At 40.2% G+C, this 22,174-nt stretch overlaps 2 protein-coding genes across 2 annotated transcripts in view; both read right to left on the bottom strand.

The window, feature by feature from the left end:
• LOC111973584 (cadherin-7-like) overlaps nucleotides 1-4,516 on the bottom strand; it is a 45,921-nt gene extending 41,405 nt beyond the window's left edge. The window contains exons 1-2 of the mRNA XM_024147496.2: nucleotides 4,431-4,516; nucleotides 3,244-3,495 (exon numbers count right to left, since the gene is read on the bottom strand). Coding sequence (XP_024003264.2) covers nucleotides 3,244-3,442 — 199 coding nt within the window. The 5' untranslated portion in view covers nucleotides 3,443-3,495; nucleotides 4,431-4,516. The remainder of the gene's footprint in view (nucleotides 1-3,243; nucleotides 3,496-4,430) is intronic.
• The window catches only part of LOC139022491 (cadherin-7-like), a 123,307-nt gene continuing 105,068 nt past the window's right edge, over nucleotides 3,936-22,174 (bottom strand). The window contains exons 9-10 of the mRNA XM_070446819.1: nucleotides 4,431-4,548; nucleotides 3,936-3,967 (exon numbers count right to left, since the gene is read on the bottom strand). Of these exons, the coding sequence (XP_070302920.1) occupies nucleotides 3,936-3,967; nucleotides 4,431-4,548 (150 nt within the window). The remainder of the gene's footprint in view (nucleotides 3,968-4,430; nucleotides 4,549-22,174) is intronic.

Here is a 22,174-nt window from a genome sequence, read left to right as displayed (position 1 = left end):
ATGGCTCTCTTTTGCTAATATCAGAGATGTATTGTAGGTAATAAATGTGCAGGGGACTTCTGATATTGTGGCGCAGCAGAAAGATAGCATATCCTGTCGCAGCCGGCCGCGACCGGGGGGTCCGTGGGGCGACGCACAATTGGCCTAGCGTCGTCCGGGTTAGGGAGGTTTTGGCCGGTAGGGATATCCTTGTCTCATCGCGCTCCAGCGACTCCTGTGTCGGTCCGGGCGCAGTGCGCGCTAACCGAGGGGGGTGGGTGCACGGTGTTTCCTCCGACACATTGGTGCGGCTGGCTTCCGGGTTGGAGGCGCGCTGTGTTAAGAAGCAGTGCGGCTTGGTTGGGTTGTGCTTCGGAGGACGCATGACTTTCGACCTTCGTCTCTCCCGAGCCCGTACGGGAGTTGTAGCGATGAGACAAGATAGTAATTACTAGCGATTGGATACCACGAAAATTGGGGAGAAAAGGGGGTAAAAAAAAGAAAAGAAAAAAAAGAAAGATAGCATATCCCCAAATCCAGAAGTTGTTGAGTTMAAATCCCAGGTGGGGTCATATAGAAAAGTCAGTAGCRATCATGTCAAATGTAATCATATTGTCAATGATTAACGACGTGTACACTATTTTAGCTGAACAGGATACCACTTGCCTTAAAACCCCCTTACCATTTAATGTCTTTACTTATAATGGTTTGGAACACCTGGGACCATTACATGACAAAAACCTTGAGTGGACTATGACAAAAAGTCCAAAGAACATTCAGGGGACCATGACACAATGTCACAAGAAAGTCCTTAAAATGTCCACGGGACTATCCAGGAACTAGACAAAACTTCTAGGTGACCATGACAAAATGTCCCAAGAACATGCTAAAAAAGGTCCTCTGGGATGTCCCCGGGACAAACCGGTATCTAGACAAAACCTCCAAGGGACCATGACACAACGTCCCAAGAGCRTTCTAAAGATGTCCACAGGTCAAACCAGGAACTATAAAAAGGTCYCCCAGAGAACGTTGCCTTGGAATCATCATGCAATGTCCAAAGGACTAGTAAAAGGAAAGTCCTGAGAATGTCCTAAAAAGGTCCTGACATGGTCCTCAGTTATGTCCTGGGAATTTACGGGGAACTAGACAAAGGTCCCCAAGAGAACGTTCACTTGGGACCATCACGCAACATTCTTAGAATGTTCTCAGAATGTCAGTGGGATAATGTCGCGCTGAAACCCTTAAACGACCTGATGGGAGCGTCGCAGAATGTCCTCAGGACATCCCTTGTTTGCTGGATACACTCATTCATTGCATTTGGAAAATATTCAGACACCTTGACTTTTTCCATATTTTACGTTACAGCCTYATTCTAAAATGGATTAAATATATTTTTTAAATTCCTTAATCTACACACAATACCCCATTTTCAATTTTAGAATAAGGCTGTAAAGCAACAACATTTTGAAAAAGTCTGAATACTTTCCGAATGCAGTGTACAATCACATTAGTAAGTTCTCAAAAAACTTTGAAAACGGACATTCAAGAACATGGAGATAACATGAGAATACTACCCATAGATGTCATCATGGTTGATCTTCCCCAAGCCTATCTCTGAACTTTTTAACCTGTCTCTCCTCTCTGGGGAGGCTCCCATTGCTTGGAAKGCAGCCACAGTGCATACTTTATTTAAAGGGGGAGATCAAGCTGATCCTAACTGTTATAGGCCAATTTATAATATGCCATGTTTATCAAAAAGTGTTGGAAAAACTTGTTAATAATCAACTGACTGGCTTTCTTGATGTCTATAATATTCTCTTGGGTATGCAATCTGGTTTCCGGTCAGGTTATGGATGTGTCACTGCAACCTTGGCCAAAGCTTTTGATACGGGAGACCATTCCATTCTTGTGGGACGGCTAAGGAGTATTGGTGTCCCTGAGGGGTCTTTGGCCTGGTTTGCTAACTACCTCTCTCAAAGAGTGCAGTGTATAAAGTCAGAACATCTGATGTCTCAGCCATTGCCTGTCACCAAGGGAGTACCCCAAGGCTCGATCCTAGGCCCCACGCTCTTCTCAATTTACATCAACAACACAGCTCAAGCAGTAGGAAGCTCTCTCAACCATTTACATGCAGATGAAACAGTCCTATGCTCAGCTTATACWCAGCTCTACAACAAAGATTTCTTAGTGTCCAACAAGCTATCTCTGCCCTTAACCTTGTTCAGAACACCTCCAAAACAAAGGACATGTTGTTTGGTAAGAAGAATGCCCCGGTGTGATTACCAGCTCTGAGGGTTTAGAGCTTGAGGTACTCACCTCATAGAAGTACTTGGAAGTATGGCTAGACGGTACACTGTCCTTCTCTCAGCACATAGCAAATCTGCAGGCTAAGGTTAAATCTAGACATGGTTTCCTCTATCGTAATCCCTCCTCTTTCACCACAGCTACCAAACTAACCCTGATTCAGATGACCATCCTAGCCATGCTAGATTACGGAGACATAATTTATAGATCTGCAGGTAAGGGTCCTCTTGAGAAGCTAGATGTTCTTTACCATTCGGCCATCAGATTTTCCACCAACGCTCCTTACATCACTACACTCTCTACTACTCTGTAAACTGGTCATCTCTGTAATTCCGTCGCAAGATCCACTGGTTGATTCTTATTTTTAAAACCTTCTTAGGCCTCACTCCCCCCTCTGAGATATCTACTGCAGCCCTCATCCTGCACATACAACACCCGCTCTGCCAGTCACATTCTGTTGAAGGTCCCCAAAGCACACACATCCCTGGGTCGCTCCTTTTTTCAGTTCGCTGCAGCTAGCGACTGGAAGGAGCTGCAAAAAAACAATCAAACTGGACTGTTTTATCTCCATCTTTTCATTTAAAGACTCAATCATGGACACTCTTACTGACAGCTGTGTCTGCTTCACGTGATGTAGTGTTGTCTCTACCTTCTTGCCCTTTGTGCTGTTGTCTGTGCCCAATAATGTTTGTACCATGTTTTGTGCTGCTTCCATGTTGTGCTGCTGCCATGTTGTTGTCATGTTGTGTTGCTACCATCCTGTGTTTTCATGTGTTTTCTTATGTCTCTCTTTATGTAGTGTTGTGGTGTCTCTTGTCGTGATGTGTGTTTTGTCCTATATTTTTATTTTATTTTTAATCCCAGCCCCCGTCCCCACAGAAGTCTGTTAGGCCATCATTGTAAATAAGAATTTGTTCTGAACTGACTTGCCTAGTTAAATAAAGGTTAAATAAAAAATACCCAGCAGTGTAATGATGCATCCCAGAATGGAGAACAGGGCCCCTGTACTGAGGCCGGCAGGAAGTGTGTATGGCATGGCTCCACACGATTGGGCCACACCGTCCGAGTCACAGTCACACACGTTCACTGATAAGGTGTTGGTGCTACTGAGGGCGGGGCTTCCACTGTCGACAATCAACACGGGCAGTCGGTACAGCATCTGCTTCTGTCTTCGAAACCCTCCACGTTTCGTTACGATAGACGCCGTGTTGTCTGGAAGGGAGGGTCATGAGAATGATCAGTCAGGAAGAAGGGGAAGAGTATTTAGAGATCAAATCCTGCATAGTCTGTGATGAGCCTGCAGACTGTGGATCAACCCTAGAATGATTGATATCATCTCTAATTTAAAAAAAACTTTAATACAGGAGATTTCTTTATCTCACAAATCACATACAGTATACTATAGCTGCAGAGACAACTTTATACTGTTTTGTTTTTATGCTTTGTTTTTGCTTTGTTTTTTATGCGTTGTACTACAGTCCGCAAAAACACAACAGTAAATACTACAGTATACTAGTCAGCAAAAACACTAGAGCAATTACTACAGTATATAGTACACTTTTTTTACCAGTATTTATACTATAGTAAACTGTAAATACTACAGYATACTATAGTATTCCTACGATAGTATATATACACACAATAGTATTTTTTCAATTGGGCAGTGACATATGAATACTAACAACTGAGGAATAGAAGAGAAGGCTCAGAGGCGTAATGTCAGGGTAGTCCAGACCAGAAAAAATGTACATAGGAGAAAAATATTTTGTGCAAATGGGCATGATACCGTTAGTGATTAAATTATACTTTCAAATTGTGTCTTTACATTTCAAAACTTGTTTTTGCCTCCACACTTCTAAACCTGCAATTAACATTCATAGATATTCTTATCTACTGAATGGATTTAAAGGTGAAAGAAACATGAATAAGCCATCAGAATCATCCTCGGAAAGTTTATTTCAGCAACTACTTTCAATCAAAAAGGTTTTGAAATGTCTAATGTTTGAAAATCCAATATTTACAAAGAACACTTCTCAATCCACACTTGGCCATGGTTGACCCTGATCTTACATACCTTACAAACCCTGATCCCTTACATTAAAAATGTTCCTCATATTCTTCTCTGTTGACGAGGACGAGACACCTACCTTTGTTGTCTCGGAGAGTGAAGTTGCTGTTGCTAGCCACAGACGCAGGTAGGGCAAAGTAGAAGCGATGACCACTGGGAGGCTCATCCTTGTCCACGGCGCTGATGGTCTGGATGACCTGTGGAACACATGACCACACACAACCACTATGATTGTCTGAACCTCTAATGACGCAACCAAATTGTGAAGCTGATCGGTTGATTGACAGTTTGATTGATACAATTGCCTAATTGCTGCCGCTAAAAGGTCATAAATCCATATCTGTAGTTTCTTTGTTTTAGTCTGGCATCTCCATAAGAATTAACTGTGCTGGTTCAACATGGTGCCTAATTGCGTTCACAGGTTAAGATGAATTTACAAACTAGCATAAATCTCGCTTAACACAAGGCCAATGCAATAGTGTAACTAAAATGATGCAAATAAAGCAGATTTTGATTCATAGGAAATATTTATTTTATAACGTTGGCTATGATTTTACATCACTTAACACTTGCAGTAAATGCTTATTTGGCAAGAGAAGCCTACTGCAGCCTTATAGGGATGAGATTCTCTCTGAAACATTATAGGTATGGATTAAATAGTTTTTTTCCCCCTCATAAATCTACATACAATAACCCATAATGACAAAGCAAAAACAGGTTTTTAGAAATGTTTGCAAATGTATTAAAAATAAATAACTGAAATATCACATTTACATAAGTATTCAGACCTTTTAATCAGTACTTTGTTAAAGCACCTTTGGCAGCAATTACAGCATTGGGTCTTTTTGGGTATGGCGCTACAAGCTTGGAGCAATTGTATTTCGGGAGTTTCTCTCATTCTTCTCTGCAGATCCTCTCAAGCTCTGTCAGATTGGATGGKGAGCGTCGCTGCACAGCTATTTTCAGGTATCTCCAGAGATGTTAGATCGAGTTCAAGTCCGGGCTGTGACTAGGCCACTCAAGGACATTCAGAGACTTGTCCCGAAGCCACTCCTGCGTTGTCTTGGCTGTTTGCTTAGGGTCGTTGTCCTGTTGGAAGGGGAACCTTTGCCCCAGTCTGAGGTCCTGAGCTCTCTGGAGCAGGTTTTCATCAAGGATCTCTCTCTGTACTCTGCTCTGTTCATATTTCCCTCGATCCTGATTAGTCTCCTAGTCCCTGCCGTTGAAAAACATCCTCAAAGCATAAGGATGCCAACACCATGCTTCAACGTGGGGATGGTGCCAGGTTTCCTCCAGACGTGACGCTTGGCATTCAGGCCAAAGAGTTCAATCTTGGTTTCATCAGACAAGATAATCTTGTTTCTCATGGTCTGAGTCCTTTAGGTGCCTTTTGGCAAACTCCAAGCTGGCTGTCATGTGCCTTTTACTGTGGAGTTGCTTCCATCTCGCCACTCTACCATAAAAGCCTGATTGATGGTGCTGTAGAGATGGTTGTCCTTCTGGAAGGTTCTCCCATCTCCACAGAGGAACTCTGGAGCTCTGTCAGAGTGACCATCGGGTTCTTGGTCACCTCCCTGACCAAGGCCCTTCTCCCCCGATTTCTCAGTTTGGCCCGGTGGCCAGCTCTAGGAAGAGTCTTGATGGTTACAAACTTCTTCCATTTAAGAATGATGGAGGCCACGGTGTTCTTGGGCACCTTCAATGCTGCAGAATGTTTTTGATACCCTTCCAAAGATCTGTGTCTCGACACAATCCTGTCTCGGAGCTCTACGGGCAATTCCTTCAACTTCATGGCTTAGTTTTTGTTCTGACATGCACTGTCAATTGTGGGAACTTATATAAACAGGTGTGTGCCTTTCCAAATCATGTCCAATCAATTGAATTTACCATAAGTGAACTCCAATCAAGTTGTAGAAACATCTCAAGAATGATCAATGGAAACAKGATGCAACTGTGCTCAAATTCGAGTCTCATAGCAAAGGTAAATAAGGTATTGATGTTATATTTTTTCTGTTTGTCATTATGAGGTATTGTGTGTAGATTGATGATGAAAAAAATGTATTCAATACAATTAGAATAAGGTTGTAACGTAGCAAAATGTGCAAGAAGTCAAGGGATCTGAATACATTCAGAATGCACTGTAACTACTCATAAACCAACATTTAACATGTCAAATATCCCCTTATCAGAGTACAATAAACGAACATTTAGCTTAACAACCTCTACACAGACTTGTGCCAACACCACCATTATGTAGCGGTCTGACTAAATCAATTGAAATGTGTGGTGCCTCTCGAAGTGGCAGTTTGGGCCCTGGTCAAAMGTAATGCACTATAAAAGGAATAGGGTACCATTTGTGAAGCCAGGGCCATCATAGTGAATGATATACACAGCCATTCACACATCTACAGTCTAGCATAGTGTTCTGTCACCACTGCTTCAAATCAAGTCGTCCAAATTTGAAGCCAGCGAGAATAATAAAAACCTCAAACTTAAGACATCCCTCAAAAACCATGGACCACATCCACATCCAAAATAGCTGTTTTCACATGTTGATCTTAAATTTCAAATKTGAAACCATATTTAAATATGTATGAAATGTTTAGTTTACAACTTAACACAACATTTTCACTGGTGAGGAGAATAAGATGTTTTCACCTAATGTGAATTGCATTTTTACATGTGAAAAACATTCAACATGTGAAAATCTCCCTTTCACATATTGAATTGAAATTTCACGTGACAAACATTCAGATGTGAAAATCTCAGTTGCCGTTTCACATGTAAAAAAAACCATAAACATGTGAAAATCTCACTTTCACATGTGAAGCTGCAAGTTCAAGTGAAAATGAATCATGTGAAAATCTAATTTGCAGTTTCATATGTGAAAAACTTCCAGTTTCATATGTGAAAAACTTCCATGTGAACTTTTTCAATTCCCATGTGAAATTGAGATATTCACGTGAAAGGTTTTATCATACGAAACTGCAAATGTAATGGTTTTACACATTTGTAATTGCAGATTCACATGTGTGGTTGAAATACTATTCTTCTCCTCAGATGGTGTTACCATTAGCGATGTGACAAATGGAAAATTGTTCTTAACGTTTAAACTGCCAGTTTTCCGTTAAAGAGTAACTTTCATGAACAAAATCGAAAACAATATGTTTTAGGTTTAGTTATAGTGAAACATGTCAATTATGGTCTACATTTTGACAGTTTGTAGCAAAAGTGATATATTTTTATATTTTAGGGAGTGAACGTTATTTATAATAAGGATTACATGGAGAAAATCTGACCTATATGAAGTGTAAATGGTTTCCCCTCCATTCAGCAAAATATATTTTACCTAAACCCTCCCTATACCCAAAATAATAACTAAAACAAAGTGGATAGCAGAGAACATGTCTACCATTTACTCTAACTTGGACACACCAGAGTCTTAGATATGCAGTTTTAGAAACTGTTCTTCGTCCGGTAAGCATTACAAGGCAACGCATGAATATTAATAGTGCACAGGGCTGCKGGCCAGGTTGTGGGTTCACAAACCACTGTGGACAAGAGTAGGGTTGGAAATATCTCCTTYATAGTAAAAGCATTGCATGAATCTATCATCATATTTCCATTTCCGAGAAAAATATATATTTTATAAACATTTCATGCAATTCTATGTAATTCTTGCATAATAGCAGATAATWTTTTAATACCACACAAATTACCGAAATSACAGGCTAAAAATGGACAGAGAGAAAAGCTTGTGTGTTCATCGAATCATATTTCTCCAAAGCCAAATCAGTGTGTCTTGTTTGCAACGAAACTGTCCATGTTTGCAAATAATTAAATCTGAGACATCATTAGGAACCTGAGCATGGTACTTTTAAAAGTTAGTCCTATATTTCCACCCCAGACAGAGTCGGCGTACCGACGCAGAAAAATGTAAGCTTTAACTTCTGGCTACTCAAATGCCATGGCTTAAACCAACTAGAGGTCACAAGTGTTTCCCTAAAAGCTCTCTGGGTTTAAACATATTCTATTGTACAGAAAGTAAATAGCTTAATCAATTGATAGTGACAGAATTAGAATACTTCTCAAACAAAGTAMAWYWTTTTGTCTCCTCAAATATAGAAGGTTGTTGAGCATAGTCTCAATGTCATAGAAAAGAAACAATGATGTCCCCATATGCATTGAAGTCATGTCTGTCCTGTGTATTTTACAGCTTGTTTCTAGCATAAAGCATGGCGGACCAAAGTGGTGTTATCAATCACTTTATATTATCGGATCAGTTTTATTTTCTTCAAAATCTTGATTAACACTCCTCAGTTAGCAGGCTCAAGCAAGCAAAAACTTAACTTGCAGAAATTGTTAACAAGTTAGAAATTATTTTAACACACTTTGCTGTAGGCTACTATTTACTAGTTAACAAAAAATAATGTATGTCATATAAAATATATTCACCCACCCAGTATTGTAATCAAAACATACCAGAAAGCATGTATTCCTCAGCTCAGACAGTGTAGTATTGTGGGCGCAATAGCATCTCATTAGTGTGCAAGATCTTGAAAATCACCTGTACATGTGATGGAAGAGTGCACTGCACATGTGATGGAAGAATGCACTGTGCATGCAGAGGGTTGCAATTCCATTGAATTGCRGATAGTTTAAYGAAAATAAGCCATTAGACCTAGAATTGCCTTATGTGTATCCCACAAAAAGGTTCACTGTTATAAGCTAACTTTTTTGATGAATTTAGGCAAATTCCCCAAATTCCAGGGCTTAACTTCCCATGGAAAATACCTGAAAGGTTTCCGACCCTTTGCAACCCTACCAACGAGTATGTGGAGTGAAGTACTAATATTTAGTAAAACTTACAGATATTGAATATAACGTTTTTATCTTGAGGCGATCTGCACCGCTGTGTTCAGTCCGCCATTTTACCTCACGGCCTCACCTTAAGCACTAAACCTTCCCCTTGACTGAAATTGAAAAAGCATTACCCTTACGAATTTTCCTCCAGGTAACCATTCGGTAAATTTCGATCCATGCCATAGTAACAAATCAAGCTCTTTTTGCCCTTAACGGTTCAACTCTACCATTGAAATAGTAATGTGGTGCCTCTAAGTAATCTCAAGGGAGGGGTTCGGTATGAAATACACTCCCTTCTAGATGTGGTGGGTGGTACCACTTCAAAGCTTACAATAAAAGCAGGTGACAGTGCACCATTTTTGGCAATGGTCTTGGTAAGTGGAGTGTGCCAATACATTTTGCATGATGCTTCCTTGACTAGTGTCACGCCCTGACCTTAGTTATCTTTGTTTTCTTTATATTTTGGTTAGGTCAGGGTGTGACAAGGGTGGTTTGTTTAGTTTTTGTATTGTCTAGTGTTTTTTGTATGTCTAGGGGTTTTGGTTASWCTAGGCATATTATAGATCTATGGTGGCCTGAATTGGTTCCCAATCAGAGACAGCTGTTTATCGTTGTCTCTGATTTGGGATCCTATTTAGGTGGCCATTTTCCATTTAGGTTTTGTGGGTTATTGTCTATGTGTAGTTGCATGTAAGCACTCGTGTCTTACAGCGTTCACGTTTGTTTTGTTATTTTGAWAGTTTGTTTAGTGTTCTTCGTATAATAAAAAAATAATTTATTCTTATCACGCTGCGCCTTGGTCTTATAATTACAACGAACGTGACAACTAGACTACTGACATTACACAAAATTCAAAGGCAGTAAGGCACATTTCCGCATATGACCAAATTCAACGTTTTTGCTACGTTACAGCCTTGTTCTAAAATGGATTACATAGTGTTTTTTTTATCAATCTACACACAATAACCCATATTGACAAAGCAAAAACAGGTTTTTAGATATTTCATTAAATGTATTAAAAACAAAAAACTGAAATATCACATTTACATAAGTATTCAGACCCTTTACTCWGTGCTTTGTTAGGTTCAAGTCCGGATTCTGGCTGGGCCAAACAAGGACATTCAGAGACTTCATGGCTTGGTTGTTGCTCTGACATACACTGTCAAATGTGGGACCTTATATAGACTGGCGTGTGCCTTTCCAAATCATGTCCAATCAATTGAATTTACCACAGGTGGACTCCGATCAAATTGTAGAAACATCTCAAGGATGATCAATGGAAACAGGATGCACCTGAGCTCAATTTTGAGTCTCATAGCAAAGGGTCTGAATACTTATGTAAATAAGGTGTTTCTAAAAACCTGTTTATGCTTTGTCATTATGTGGTATTGTGTGTAATTGGCTGAGTATGTTTTATTTTATTTAATCCATTTTAGAATAAGGCTGTAAAGTAACAAAACGTGAAAAAAGTCAAGGGGTCTGAAGGCTTTCCGTAGGCACTATAATTTCTAGATTAAGACGGCATGGAAGTATGTTAAAAATTACCAACCAAGCATGTTGGTTACGATTAAAGTAGGCAATGGAGTATCAGTTGTCATCTGCGATTAAATGTGGTTACAAGCTTGTGGTTACAAGCAGTCAGGTATTAGGCACTAGAGGAGGTGGAGAAAGACACCCTGCCAATTAGGACTGGCAGACCCAGGGAGATTTTATCCTCATTTGATTTAATGAGGCCTCCAGAGTGGTGCAGTGGTCTTAAGGCCCTGCACTGCAGTGCTAGCTGTGCCACTAGAGATCCTGGTTCGAGTCCAGGCTCTGTAGCAGCCGGCCACGACTAGGAGACCCATGAGGCGGCGCACAATTGGCCCAGCGTTGTCCAGGTTAGGGGAGGATTTGGCCGGCAGGGATGTTCTTGTCCCATCGCGCTCTACTGACTCCTGTGGCAGGCCGGACACAATGCATGCTGACACAATTGCCAGGTGTAGTGTTTCCTTCAACACATTGGTGTCTGTCTTCCGGGTTAAGCGGGCATTGTGTCAAGGAGCAGTGCAGGTTGGTTGGGTTGTGTTTCGGAGGACGCACGGCTGTCGACCTTTGCCTCTCCTGAGTTGCAGCGATGGGACAAAACTGTAACTACCAATTGGATACCACGAAATTAGGAAGAAAAAAAGGGATTTCATGAATATTACATTTATACTACTCCCTGGCACTCAGATTAAAACTACACAAGAAAATAAAAAAGCACAACATGTCTCCTGTGTCTGACTTCATACCCAGATGTTGTAAGTTTCATTTAAAACATTGTTTTTACAGTGGAAACTGGAATCATGCTGATCAAGGTGATCTATTTGCAGAGCGTTCACAATCTCAAATTCACTGATTGGTTTTGGATTTGTGTGTTTTGGTAGATACAGTAATAGCTAATATAAAGCACTTTATACCCTGAACATGGATGTACTGTATATGCACAGCTGTGCAACATGAAAGACACAATTTCTTCACGGGGTACAATATATATATATATTCTTTCATATAACATGCCTGTGTAGCAAAAAATACATTTCAATACAAATACAGACATCGCTCTATGGAGCTTGCCTTATTCCCCAACGATGAAGCAGATGGGAACTCTATGATGTACTTTGAATAAGCTTATCTCGAGGAAGGTATCAATTCCATTCCTTGCTCGCCGGGAGAAGGACAGTAAATCAATGTTAAATCAACCCACTTTGTAATTTATAATGACTGTCATTATCGGGCCTCTGATGCAAACCATTTTGGAAGCTCTTCAGAGACGAGTCCTCTAACGGTTCAAGTAGAAGACGGAAGGGGAAAGACACTGATGTAGACATAAATTCCCACAGAGAGACATTAACAGCCTCAGCCGAACGGTGCCTGTCAGACACAAGACTGAGGAGTCAGATAAATCACAGAATTTTTTTGTTTACATGCGGCTGGGTGTCAGATCAAATAGATATAAAAGAGACTGTCTTTGTCTTCATTTGTGCCTTAACAGCACGCCGGATTAACACAAAGGCAGGCTCATTCAGAGTAACGTGCATGCACTCACACACATGCTTGCTTGCGCTCGCGCACACACACACCGTGCAGGTCCTATTGTTACACAAGCTAATTAGAGATAAATTAAAGATACATGATCCCTGCATAAAGTTAGATGGGCTCCTAACTTGTCTGAGCCAACACAAGATAAGGCAAAAGAAAGCCTAACAAATGATTACTTTCAAAGTGCAGGGCTGTAGAACGAGATGTACATTTTATATCTCATCTTTTGTTTTTTAACTGCAACAACTGTGATTGCTGCCTATTTATTTTAAGGCCATACAGCAACTACACATAGCTCTAGTTGGGATTTCATTATCATCACATCTCTAGAGCGGGCATAAAGGACGCTTTTAAAAGTTTTATTATACGTAGATGAAATTACACATTTGCAGCACGTCAGCACGGACAGACCATCAGGCTCATTAATTTGATTGGCCTACATTTGGTCGTTTTAAGACTGATTAATTACTTTACTTGACTGATTTGATTATTTTATTGTGTGTATTTTGCCTTTAATATGTGTATTTCTGTATATTGCACGCCTCATTTGAAAAAGACACCTGGGTCTTGTTATTCAGTGAAAGTATAGAATAAAGGTAAAAAATTAATAAAAATAGACTAAACTCAGTCCCTGTTTCTCTCTCTACCGAAACATGTGCCATGCCATTGTTGTTTCCGACTCCTACCTTCAATTACATTTGTTGTTCCCGACTCTCACCTGAAATAAATATCTATAATGAACTGCTAATTGGAAGAAGAAGAAGACACACTTAATATGTTAATAGCTAAGATCCTTAGAAAATAACCATAAATATTTACACTTATGAACAACAGATTTAAGTAATCATAAAAAAAATTGCCAGCTCACTATGGTAGCTATGTGTAACTTCTGTTAGTTTTCATTCTTCAGTCTATACAGGAACCCAACAGAAAACTAAAATGAACACACTGTAAAGTCAGGGGATGCTTGGTGGGACTGTGTATTTRGCGCAGGTTGGAAGATTGGGGGCAGTGGAATGCCAAGAAAGTCCACTCATGTATGTAACAGTGATGGAAATGATTAGAAGCGTGTGACCTCCCTGCTTTTCCCCTCCACTCCATCGTAATATCAATTAATATTATGGTAGTAGACAGACGCACCGATGATCCGTAACAAGTGGCGTCTCTGGAGCGAGCTAGTGCCATGAGACCGCCCCTAATTAAGCCTGAACGATGGCAGGTTATTCCAACCACCAGGCTTCCGGCTAATCTGCGCTAAAGAGCCATGGTGCCCGAACTACTGGCAAACTTTATAATTTCTTCCAGTGGGCGGCTGTGGGTTTTTAACTAAACACTAAGTTGTTGGGAAGGAGATGTGCAGATAGAGTCTATAGGAGTTTGTTTGTGTGCTCTTTGCTGTTCCATCCCCAAGGGTGGACGTACAGAGAAAAACATGTTAATTAGAATGTAGGAAGGCTCTGTCTTGCCTTGTACAGCCACGATGTCCACCCATCCTGACAGCAAATACACGGCTTGACTGCTCCTTGTTATTCAAATAGTGTTCAAATGTCAACCTTTTCCCCTTTTTTTTTTTTTAGGTGTATATTTGCATAATGCCACAGGCAGTAACCACTCAAAAACAAGACGGAGCGTCTGAACTTCAAGTTCTATCTGGAGAACACGTGTGATACATGTGTTTCAATAGGTCAACCGTGAAACATTGGGCTGGCCATTCTACAGGAGTTAGGGAGGGCACCAAAGGCAGGCCATTCTTTGACCAGACCTGGGTTCAAAGAGTATTAGTTTTCTTTTGAATGTCTTCTGCCATAGTGTTTACTTACTGTTTTACCCACTTCATATGTACAGTATACTGTATACTGTATTCTAGTCAAAGCTCATCCTATTTAACTACAGCTGTACACATATTTCCTATTCATATACTGTCCATAATGTCTATGAACACCATAATATAAAGTACATAGTATGTATTTAGTCCGGACATTGCTCGTTCGGATATTTCTTAATTCCTTTCTATTCATTCCTTTTTATTTTTGAAATGTGTGTATTGTTTTGTATAGTTAGGTATTACTGCACTGTTGGAGCTAGAAACATAAGCATTTCACTGCAGCTGCATTAACATCTGAAAAAAAGCGATAACATTAGATTTCGTTTTAAAATGAGCATTTAATTTAGCCTGCCTGGAGAGCCAGATGGATAGGGGTTGGAACATTCAATTGGTCCCATCTTGCCAGGCAAGCTCAATCAAGTAAAGTATTTGAAGGAAAATGAATTTAAGCTTTGGGCCTGTATTCAAAACTTGAGTAGGAGTGCTGATCTAGGGTTTGCCTTTCAGATCAGAATGAATAAGATTATATGGAACAGGGGGGACCTGATCCTAGATCAGCACCCCTACTCTGAGACACTTTATGTATACGGCCCTAGGTTTGCTTCTAACACAACACTGTAGTGTATGAGAACAAGTAAGGAGGGTGATGGCACGTAAAGGCTTAGCAATTTCCCCGTGTATCATGATGTGACAAGGCCAAATGCATGTGATGTATAGGCTAGGTTAAAGGGCAGCAGAGAGCTCTCTATTAACATTTTAAAAAGCAGTGTCTTATTAAGACAGATTTTCAAAAGGCATGGACAGAAATGGAATGCTCTTCAGCAGGGGTGTCAAACTCATTCCATGGAGGGCTATTGTCTGCAGGTTTGAGTTTTTTCCTTTCAATTAAGCCCGAGGCAACCAGGTGTGGGGAGTTTAATTCATCAAGGACAAGGGAGAAGCGAAAACCCGCAGACACTCGGCCCTCCATTGAGTTTCACACCTGTGCTCTACAGTATAATACAACATCTCAATAAAACAAAGTAATAATTTCCAACACCTCAACCAAGACAATAATAATTTCTCACCAAGGTTATGCCGCCTTTGTCAAATCAAATTTGATTTGTCACATGCGCCGAATACAACAGGTGAAGGAAGAACTTACCGTGAAATGCTTACTTACAAGCCCTTAACCAACAATGGAGTTAAGAAAATATTTAATAAATAAACTAATGTAAAACAATTAAAATGATAAGGAACACAATAAATAACAACAACGAGGCTATATACAGGGGGAACCGGTATCGAGTCAACGTGCGGGGGTAGAGGTTAGTTGAGGTAATTCGTACATTTAGGTAGAGGTAAAGTGACTATTCATAGATAATAAACAGCGAGTCTCAGCAGTGTAAAAACAAAGGGGGGTGTCAATGCAAATAGTATGAGGGGACATTTTATATCTCATGGCTTGGGGGTAGAAGCTGTTAAGGAGCCTTTTGGACCTAGAGTTGGCGCTCCGGGACCGCTTGCCGTAAGGTATCAGAGAGAACAGTCTATGGCTTGGGTGACTGGTGTATTTTACAATTGTTTGGGCCTTCCTCTGACACCGCCTAGTATATAGGTCCTGAATGGCAGGGCTTATTGATGTACTGGGCTGTATCCACTACCCTCTGTAGTGCATTATGGTCGGATGCCGAGCTGTTGCTATACCAGGCAGTGATGCAAGCGGTCAGGGTGCTCTCGTTTGTGCAGTTGTAAATCTTTTTGAGGATCTGAGGACCCATGCCAAATCTTTTCAGTCTCTTGAGTCTCTTCATGCCCTGTTCATGACTTTCTTGGTGTGTTTGGACCATGATAGTTTGTTGGTGCTTTGGACACCAAGGAACTTTAAACGATCGACCCGCTGCACTACAGCCACATGAATGTGAATGGGGGCATGTTTGACCCTCCTTTTCCTGTAGTCCACAATCATCTCCTTTGTCTTGCTCACATTGAGGGAGAGGTTGTTGTCCTGTGCTATGGGCACAGGGAATATGGTGGTCTGCTTGCCACTTGCCAGTTGGTCCGCGCATGCTCTGAGTACACGTCTTGGAAATCCGTCTTGCCCCGCGGCCTTGTGAATGTGGACCTGTTTTAAGGTCTTGCTCACATCGGCTACGGAGATCGTGATCACACAGCTGGTGATCTGATGCATGCTTCAGTGTTGCTTGCCTCGAAGCGAGCATTAAAGGCATTTAGCCCGTCTGGTAGGATCGCGTCACTGGGCAGCTCACGGCTGGGTTTCCCTTTGTAGTCCGTAATAGTTTGCAAGCCCTGCCACATCCGACGAGCATCAGAGCCGGTTTAGTGTGATTTAATCTTAGTCCTGTATTGCTGCTTTGCCTGTTGATTGTTTGTTTGAGGGCATAGCAGGATTTTTTATAAGCGTCCGGATTAGTGTCCTGCTCCTTGAAAGTGGCAGCTCTTTGGCTCGGTGTGTATGTTGCCTGTAATCCATGGATTCTGGTTGGGATATGTACGTACGGTCACTGTGGGGACGGCGTCGTCGATGCACTTATTGATGAAGCCGGTGACTCAGGTAGTATACTCCTCAATGTCATTGAATGAATCCCGGGAAATATTCCAGTCTGTGCTAGCAAATCAGTCCTGTAGCGTAGCATCCGCGTCATCTGACCACTTCCGTACTGAGCTAGTCACTGGTACTTCCTGCTTTAGTTTTTGGTTGTACGCAGGAATCAGAAGGTTATAATTATTGTCAGATTTTCCAAATGGAGGGCGAGGGAGAGCTTTGTACACGTCTCTGTGTGAAGGGTAAAGGTGGTCTAGAGTTTTTTTCCATCTGGTTGCACATGTGACACACTGGTTGAAGCGCCACTTCTGGATGAGCATTTTCTTGTTTGCTTATGGCCTAATACAGCTCATTGAGTGTGGTCTTAGTGCTAGAATCGGTTTGTGCTGGTAAATAGACAGCTATGAAAAATATAGATGAAAAGTCACTTGGTAGATAGTGTGGTCTACAGCTTATAATGAGGTACTCTACCTCAGGTGAGCAATAACTCGAGACATCGTGACCAGGTGATATTGACAAATAGACTTACACCCCCACCCCTCGCCTTATCGGACGCAGCTGTTCTGTCCTGCCAATGCACGGAAAACCCAGCCGACTGTATATTATACGCGTCGTCGTTCAGCCACGACTCGGAGGAAACATAAGCTATTACAGTTTGTAATGTCCCATTGGTAGGATAGTCTTAAACGGAGCTCATCCAGTTTATTCTCCAGTGATTGCATGTTGCCCAGTAGAACTGATTGTAAAGGCTGGTTACCCATTCGCAGACTAATTCTCACAAGGCACCATGATTTCCGCCCCCTGAATTTCCTTATTTTCTTTATGCAAATGATGGGGATTTGGGTCTTATCTGGGAGCAGCATTATATCCTTCGTGTCAGACTCATTAAAGAAGAAATTTCGTCCAGTTCGAGGTGAGTAATCGCTTTTCTGACATCCAGAAGCTCTTTTTGGTCATAAGAGACAGTAGCATCAACATTATGTACAAAATAAGTTACAAACAATGCGTAAAAAATACAGAAAATAGCACATTTGGTTAGGAACCCGTAAAACGGCAGCCATACACTCCGGCACCATTCTTTTAATTCTTTGTGGCGTGAGAATAAAAAAATGTGCGACCAAAAAATAATCAGAATACAAATGCTTTAAAAATGTGATGATTATTTCTTAGATTAGTTTTTCATTCAGAAAGGATATTAGCAAAAATAAACATTATTACGCCTTTCTGTTTTGTCAATGACATTCAATTCAGGGCTGAAAAAAAGGYGGCAAGTTTAAGTTTGTTCCACCTCAGCGAGTCTGACCACAAGTTAGAGACCACTATGACGACGCACTAAATATGTTTGATGGATCGTTTTTGTCTTCTTCTAGTGGTTCTTAAGGGGAAAGTTATCCAAATGTAACTGAAGGTAATCACATTACGTTACTGAGTTTGGGTAATCCAAAAGTTATGTTACGGACTACAGTTTGGGACAGGTAAATAGTAACTGTAACGTATTACATTTAGAAAGTAACCTACCCAACCCTGGCTACAACCACAAAGACAACAATCCAACACTTCAACTCCAGACGTATATCAAACACCTCCTCAAAAAACGGATATACCATTTCCTAAAACAGTTTTCTTTAAACAGCAATCTTGCTTTCCATGGACCTCAGCTCTATAATAAGAGTGTGCACCTGTGAGGTTAAGGTGGATGTACAGCCAATTGGCTGTCTGGCAGTAGAGAGGCATCTCAGGCATAATATATAGCCATCTCAGCAGCAGCAGAGCCTTTACACCCCAGGGCTCTCAGCCACACCTGAAGGACCCTGGTGTCTCACAGTAAGCAGTATGGTTCGGCTGAGTAATCATTCATCCACACTGCTGAGGCTCATTCTGGTTTCTATGACTTTCTCATGCCATGGCTGTGTCCTGTCTGATTAGTGTGCTGTTGAACAGTAGACATGAGGCACAAGAGGCCACCAGTGTCCATGTCCTTGCTTCTGAATATCTTGCAGTTTAAAAAAATATGTTTGATTGATTTGGATACAGTGCCTTCAGAAAGTATCCATACCCCTTTGATTATTCCACATTTTGTTGTGTCATAGCCTGAATTCAAAACATAATGAAAAACATTCTCACCCATAATGACAAAGTGAAAACAAGTTTTTAGAAATGTTTGCAAGTTTATTGAAAATTCAATACAGAAATATTTAATTGACATAATACTCACACCCCTAAGTCAATACTTTGGAGAATCAGCTTTAGCAGCCGTTAAAGAGTCTTTCTGGGTAAGTCTCTAAGAGCAACATTTGCCCGTTATTCTTTTCAAAAATCTTCAAGCTCTTTCAAGTTGGTAGTTGATCATTGGTAGAGTTAATTGCTTTGCTWAATTTTTTTGCAGCATTACTTTAGAGCCTTGTTGCAAACACGATGCTTGTTTTGTAATTTTTTTATTATGTATAGGCTGCCTTTTCACTTAATTAGGTTAGTATTGTGGCGTAATTACAATGTTGATCCATCCTCTGTTTTCTCCTACCACAGCCATTAAACTCTGTAACTGTTTTAAAGTCATAATTTGCCTCATAGTGAAATCCCTGAGCGGTTTCTTTCCTCTCTGGCATCTGAGTTATAAAGGACGCCTCTATCTTTGTGTAATTAAAAACTTCACCATGTTCTAAGGGATAGTCAATGTCAAATTTTTCTCTACCCATCTACCAATAGGTGCCCTTCTTTGAGAGGCATTGAAAAACTTCCCTTGTCTTTGTGGTTGAATCTGTGTCTCAAATTCTGCTTGACCGAGGGAACTTTTTTTAGGGGGTAGATCAATTTTAATACATCAGATAGAATATAGCTTTCATCAATGTAATTTTCTGCATCCTTTCCAATCCCCCATATATTATTTTGTAATAATATACACTACCGTTCAAAAGTCTGGGGTCACTTAGAAATGTCCTTGTTTTTAAAAGAAAACACCAGTCTCAAAGTCATGAGTGTAGAGGATGCTGACCTTCTAGGCAGAGTTGCAAAGAAAAAGCCATATTCCAGACTGACCAATAAAAACAAAATATTAATATGGGAAAAAGAACACAGACACTGGACAGAGGAACTCTGCCTAGATGGCCAGCATCCTGGAGTTGCCTCTTCACTGTTGATGTTGAGACTGGTGTTTTGCAAGTACTATTTAATGAAGCTGCCAGTTGAGGACTTGAGAGGCGTCTGTTTCTCAAACTAGACACTCTAATGTGCTTGTCCTCTTGCTCAGTTGTGCACCGGTGCCTCCCACTCTTCTTTCTCTCTGGTTAGAGCCAGTTTGGGCTGTTCTGTGAAGGGAGTAGTACACAGCGTTGTACGAGATCTTCAGTTTCTTGGCAATTTCTCGCATGGAATAGCCTTAATTTCTCAGAACAAGAATAGACTGATGAGTTTCAGAAGAAATGCCTTTGTTTGTGGCCCTTTTGAGCCTGTAATCGAACCCACAAATGCTGATGCTCCAGATACTCAACTAGTCGAAAGAAGGCCAGTTTTATTGCTTCTTTAATCAGCACAAAGRTTTTCAGCTGTGTTTAGATCATTGCAAAAGGGTTTTCTAATGATCAATTAGCCTTTTAAAATGATCAACTTAGATTAGCTAACACAACGTGCCGTTGGAACACAGGAGTGATGGTTGCTGATAAGGGGCCTCTGTACTGCTAGGTAGATATTCCATAAAAAATCATCCGTTTCCAGCTACAATAGTCATTTACAAAATTAACAATGTCTACACTGTATTTCTGATCAATTTGATGTTATTTTAATGGACAAACGTGCTTTTCCTTCAAAAACAAGGACATTTCTAAGTGACCCCAAACTTTTGAACGGCAGTTTTTATAGTTATTAAAAAATATACAGTATATATAAAAAAAATCTTGCATATCTTAATTTCCTCAATTAACGAATAATATGCGTAATAATGTAGGCAGTTCATGTGAAGGATTGTTACCTATAACTAGGATTGCCATTACAAAAATTACATTATTGGCAAGCAAATATTATTTTAGAAAACAATTATTGTGATTCATCCTATATTATCCCTAACATCATCACCCCATAACAGATGTGGGATAAATACATAGTCATGCATACTCGACCGCAAAAACTCAGACGTTCAAAGGTTGTTTCATCCCCGAGCCCAACTCAAGAAAGGACTTGATGTGCGAATGCATATTCAATTGCTGCTGTTTGAGAAGGCATCCAAAAATAGGCAACAACTGGGAAATTGAATTAACCAACGTCAACTCCTACAGTTGAAGTCGGAAGTTTACATACACCTTAGCCAAATACATTTAAACTCAGTTTTTCACAATTCCTGACATTTAATCCAAATAAAAATTCCCTGTATTTGGTCAGTTAGGATCACCACTTAATTTTAAGAATGTGAAATATCAGAATAATAGTAGAGAGAATGACTTATTTCAGCTTTTATTTCTTTCATCACATTCTCCATGGGTCAGAAGTTTACATACACTCAATTAGTATTTGGTAGCATTGCCTTTAAATTGTTTAACCTTTCTCCCCCCGGGGTTCCGCTAGCGGAACACCCACAACATTCCGCTGCCTTCGCAGAGCGCAAAATTCAAAAAATATTTTTGGGAAATATTTAACTTCCACACATTAACAAGTCCAATACAGCAAATGAAAGATACACATCTTGTGAATCCAGGCAACATGTCCGATTTTTAAAATGTTTTACAGCGAAAACACAATATATATTTATGTTAGCTCACCACAATAGCCAAACACACAACGCTATTTATCCACCGCATAGTCACTAACCAAGAAACAACTTCATCAGATGACAGTCTTATAACATGTTACACAATACATTGTTACATTTGTTCGAAAAATGTGCATATTTGAGGTATAAATCTTAGTTTTACATTGCAGCTACAATCACAAATAGCACCGAAGCAGCCAGAATAATTACAGAGAGCAACGTGAAATAACTAAATACTCATCATAAAACGTTTATGAAAAATACATGGTGTACAGCAAATGAAAGATAAACATCTTGTGAATCCAGCCAATATTTCAGATTTTTTAAGTGTTTTACAGCGAAAACACAATATAGCATTATATTAGCTTACCACAATAGCCAAACACACAAATGCATTTATCAGCAGCAAAAGGTAGCGATCGCAAAAAAACAGCAAAAGATATCAAATTAATCACTAACCTTGACCAACTTCATCAGATGACAGTCCTATAACATCAGGTTATACAATACACTTATGTTTTGTTCGAAAATGTGCATATTTTGAGCTGCAAACCGTGGTTATACATTGTGAATATGTAGTATCGATTCACCAGAATCTCTGGAGATATTTTGGACACTCACCTAATCTGACCAAAGAACTCATCATGAACTTTACTMAAAAATACATGTTGGACAGCAAATGAAAGATACACTAGTTCTTAATGCAACCGCTGTGTTAGATTTTTAAAAATAACTTKACCATAACAAACAGCTTACGTTATAGCGAGACAGCGCCCGCAAAAAGGGCGG

The sequence above is a fragment of the Salvelinus sp. IW2-2015 genome, linkage group LG14 (assembly GCF_002910315.2).
Source record: "Salvelinus sp. IW2-2015 linkage group LG14, ASM291031v2, whole genome shotgun sequence".
NCBI classification, from domain to species: Eukaryota; Metazoa; Chordata; class Actinopteri; order Salmoniformes; family Salmonidae; genus Salvelinus; species Salvelinus sp. IW2-2015.
Note: the sequence above shows the minus strand (reverse complement) of the source record. Positions and strands in the feature narration are given on the sequence as shown.